The sequence below is a fragment of the Octopus bimaculoides genome, chromosome 12 (assembly GCF_001194135.2).
Source record: "Octopus bimaculoides isolate UCB-OBI-ISO-001 chromosome 12, ASM119413v2, whole genome shotgun sequence".
Taxonomy (NCBI): domain Eukaryota; kingdom Metazoa; phylum Mollusca; class Cephalopoda; order Octopoda; family Octopodidae; genus Octopus; species Octopus bimaculoides.
The window spans coordinates 64,214,248-64,218,730 of record NC_068992.1 but is presented as its reverse complement, the minus strand read 5'-3'; the positions used below and the strand labels follow the sequence as shown (position 1 = coordinate 64,218,730).

The 4,483-nt window shown below is 39.8% G+C and overlaps 1 protein-coding gene across 1 annotated transcript in view; it reads left to right on the top strand.

Moving 5' to 3' along the window:
• LOC106884472 (importin-11) overlaps positions 1-4,483 on the top strand; it is a 66,799-nt gene that overhangs the window by 51,408 nt on the left and 10,908 nt on the right. Inside the window, exons 19-22 of the mRNA XM_052972227.1 lie at positions 694-852; positions 1,435-1,627; positions 2,650-2,729; positions 3,991-4,071. Coding sequence (XP_052828187.1) covers positions 694-852; positions 1,435-1,627; positions 2,650-2,729; positions 3,991-4,071 — 513 coding nt within the window. The remainder of the gene's footprint in view (positions 1-693; positions 853-1,434; positions 1,628-2,649; positions 2,730-3,990; positions 4,072-4,483) is intronic.

The following is a 4,483-nucleotide window of genomic DNA, read 5'->3' as shown; positions in this document are numbered from 1 at the left end:
ATATATATATATATATATATATATAGTATTAATAAAATAGATGGAAAAAAAAAAGATTTAGTACAACACGTTTTGACCCATCTGGGTCTCTTATGGTACATAAATAAATAAATAAAATAAAAGTCTCACTAGAGATTTGGTTTTCCATCTATTTTATTAATAGTTACCTCAACTACCACTATGAAGTTCTTGCAATCTATGGATAACAACAGATAATCGAAACTGTGCTGGTGTTTTACTCATCAACCACTCTCTGAGTGGTTGGCGTTAGGAAGGGCATCCAGCTGTAGAAACTCTGCCAAATTAGATTGGAGCCTGGTGTAGCCATCCGGTTGCACCAGTCCTCAGTCAAATCGTCCAACCCATGCCAGCATGGAAAGCGGACGTTAAACGATGATGATGATGATGATATATATATGTATTAACAAATTATTCACTGACTTTTGTGCCTTTGAAGAAGATCTATGGAATGAGATATTTTTTAATTGAAAAGATTTAGCAACAGTAAGCGTAAGGGCTGCATTATTTTAAATGACTATCAGGGCTCTGACCTGAGCTAACTGTCTTTCAGCACAAGGTCTTAGAATCAAAACATTTGACAAACCATTACCACTTTGATATTCTTTAAAATAACTTTGTGATTGGTTTCTTGTTTATTGCTAATATTGTTAATTTGAAAAAAATATTTTCCAGATGCATGTTCTTTATGTGATATCGTTTGTTATTGAGCGTGTTGGCGCCCAGATCCGTCCATATGCTGACCAGCTTATACTTTATTTACCACTTCTCTGGGATTCCGATCATAATATGTTACGATGTGCAATCCTTACAACTCTAATCCGCTTAGTTAAGGTAATTATCACCTTTTTAATTGAAATCGATATTAACTTGTGTGTGTATGTGAGAAAGAGAGACTGGCCATATCTATACAAAAGTTGTGTGTTTGTATGTGTTTGCATAGCAATTCTGCCAGCTCACTGGCAACAAGTTGGCAGAACCGTTAGCACATCTGACAAAATGTTTAGCAGCATTTTTTATGGCACTTTACATTCTGAGTTCAAATTTTACCCAGTTCAGCATTGCCTTTCATCCTTTCATGGTTGATTAAATAAAGTACCCTTCAAGAACTGGGTCAATGTAATCAAGATAGCCATCTTCCATAAAATTGCTGGCCTTGTGCCAAAATTCGAAAGCAAAGACAATGAGCTGGCAGAATTGTTACCAGTTCAGTCGAAATGTTTAGTTACATTTCTGCCAGCTCTTTACATTCTGAGTTCAAATACTGCCAACTTCAACTTTGCCTTACGTCCTTTCAGAGTCAAAAAAAAAATCAAGTACCAGCCAAGTACTTGGGTGGGGTTCATTACTTGGCCTTGTAGCAGATTTTGAAACAGTTATTGAAGAGAAGTATCTGTGTTTTGTTTTTCATTTCAGGGTCTCGGCACCAGCTGTAACACGCTGTATGATTTCTTGATTCCTGTGATTCGCCTTAGTACCGATGTCACCCAACAGTTCCATGTCTACTTGAAGGAAGATGGACTTGATCTTTGGCTAGAAACTTTACATAATTCACCAGTTATGACTCCAGGACTGCTGGACTTGTTCACTGCAATGCCAGCAATACTGGGTATGTACATCACATTGGTCTGATTGCATTATTTATTTTAAAAGTCTGAAGTAATAAAGTCGTTAAGAAATTTTTTCTGAATTTCTCAGATGTTATTTCTCTAAAAGAATCGGACAAAACAGTAAATTGGCAGAACTGTTGTTGACTGGACAAAAGGTTTTATAAGATCTAGTTTTAGATCATCAAAGACTTGTGGGTAAATTTAGTGGATAGAAAACAGAAAGAAGCCCATCTTATGGGTGTAATGTGAGTGTTTGTATCTTTGTCTTGACATTGCATCATAGTTGTAAATGATTGTTATTGTCGTACAAGCAATATTCTGTGTAAATATGTCTGGCTATGGGGGAAATATTATCTTGCTTGGAAACTGATGAGGTTTGGTGATAGGAAGGGCATCCAGCTTTAGAAAATATGCCTTTATAAACTACATCTGGCCCATGCAAGAATGGAAACGTGAATGTTAAAATGTTGCTGTTGATCATTGTCATTTAACATCCATATTTCATGCTAGCATGGGGTTGAATGGTTTGATAGGATCTCATGGACCCAAGGACCTTCGTTCCAGTTTCTGCTTTAGTCTGTTTTCTATAGCTGGATGCCCTCCCTAACATCAACTGCTTTAGAGCATGTAAGTGTGTTTATATGTTGTAAAACAGTTGTCCTTAAGAAAGGCTGTTCAAATCCCTGAAAGGATCGTTAAGTGCTGGGTTATTGCTATTGAACTTCTAATCAAGTATAACCCTCTACCTGGTTGATTGATCTGCTAGAGATAGCAGCCAAATCTCTTATCTTTCTTTACCATCTTAAAAAGCAGGACAGACATATTGGACCATTGAAAATGTGCCTCAACACATTTAGTCTGACTCATGCAAGCATGGGAGAAATGGGTATTAACTGCTGATGAGGATTCTCTCCAAAATTCTACTGACTTTGCCAAATTGGCAGATTGCTGCCTTTTGCTAGGAACAGGATCTAAAAGCGTTTTAATATTGGAAAATGGAATTTTGTTTTAACTTTTGCAGAGTTTGGAAATGAAGACCTGAAAGTGTGTCTGAAGATAGTTGAAGCTTATGTAGTTCTAGGACAAAAAGAATTTATGCAGGTACATTTACTATTTCTTCCTCTCTCTCTCTCTTGTGTAGTTCTAGGACAAAAAGAATTTATGCAGGTACATTTACTATTTCTTTCTCTCTCTCTGTCTCTTGTGTTGTTCTCAAATTAAATGTTGTCATCGTTGTCATTTTCCATGTTAGCATGGGCTGGACTGCTTGGCAGGATCTGGCACAAAGCCACCTCCTTCAGTACCCATCCACCCCATCAAAAGACTTTTGTCTTGCCAGTTATGTGGGGACCTCCTCACCTGTGCTGGTGCTACATAAAAAGCACCCAGTCCACACTGTAAAGTGGTTGGCATTAGGAAGGGCACTCGGCATTGAAAATCATGCCAAAACGGACCTTGCCAGTATTGGTGCCACGTCAGAAGCACCCAATACGATCTGTGAAGTGGTTGGCATTAGGAAGGGCATCAAGCCATAAAAACCTTGCCAAAGCAGACAATGGAGCTCAGTACTGTCCTCTGACTTGCCAGCTCCTGTCAAACCGTTCAACCCATGCCCCAGCATGGAAGTCTGACGTTAAATGATGAGGATGAGGATGAGGATGGCAGGCTGCCTGGCTGTGCTGAGCTCCAGTGTCTGCATTGGCATGTTTTTTGTGGCTGGATGCCCTTCCTAATGTCAATCACCTTGCAGTATGCACAGGGTGCTCTTTTTCATACTACCAACACCAGTGAGATCACCATGTAAGCTGCAAGACAGGAAAGAACCGAAAAAGAAGGGCTCAGCTCCACTGACTAAGCAAGTGGGGGGAGGGGAGTAGCTTAATGCCTGGTACTGAAAGGCTAAAATATGACAGAGGAACAAGAACAAGCCTCTTGCAGTAGAGGAGATACACAAGGCTAGGGTGAAGACCCCCTTCGGCCATGAATGACCATGGGATTGCATCTAAAGAGTTCCCCTACAAGACACAAGTCTGGGCAAGGTTTTTTAGGGAAGACCAGCAGTCACCCATGCATACCAGCCTCCTCTTCTCTCCATGCCACTGATGTTATCCAAAGGAAAGGCAAAGGCCATTGCAGCTTGGTACCAGTGGCTTCACAGCTCATTTCTACAGTTGAGTGAACTGGAGCAACGTGAAATAAAGTGTCTGGTCACCCCGCATTATAAAGGTAAGCCGTAGTAATTTGGAAGATGATGGTAATTGTGAAAGGGGCTGTTTATTTGATTAATTCATGAAATGATAATTTCATTATTCCTCCTGGCACCACCACCAAGACTGATAATAATATTCATTTTGATTTTCAGAGATTTTCCCAAGACATTGTGATGTCATTTTCCAATCTGATAACAGATATCAGAACCGATGGAATCTTGCTGATATTAAAGGTATCTTTTATCTTTTACTGATTTCAGTCATTGGACTGCAGTCATGCTGGGGCACCATTTCGAGGGGATAGTTGAAAAAAAATTTGACTGCAATACTCATTTTTGTTTTTAAAAACCTTGTAGGCGTAGGAGTGGCTGTGTGGTAAGTAGCTTGCTTACGAACCACATGGTTCTGGGTTCAGTTCCACTGCGTGACACCTTGGGCAAGTGTCTTCTACTATAACCTCGGGCTGACCAAAGCCTTGTGAGTAGATTTGGTAGATGGAAACTGAAAGAAGCCCGTTGTATATTTGTTTGTGTCTGTGTTTGTCCCCACCAACATCGCTTGACAACCGATGCTGGTGTGTTTACGTCCCCCGTAACTTAGTAGAGACCAATAGAATAAGTATTACGCTTCTAAAGAATAAGTCCT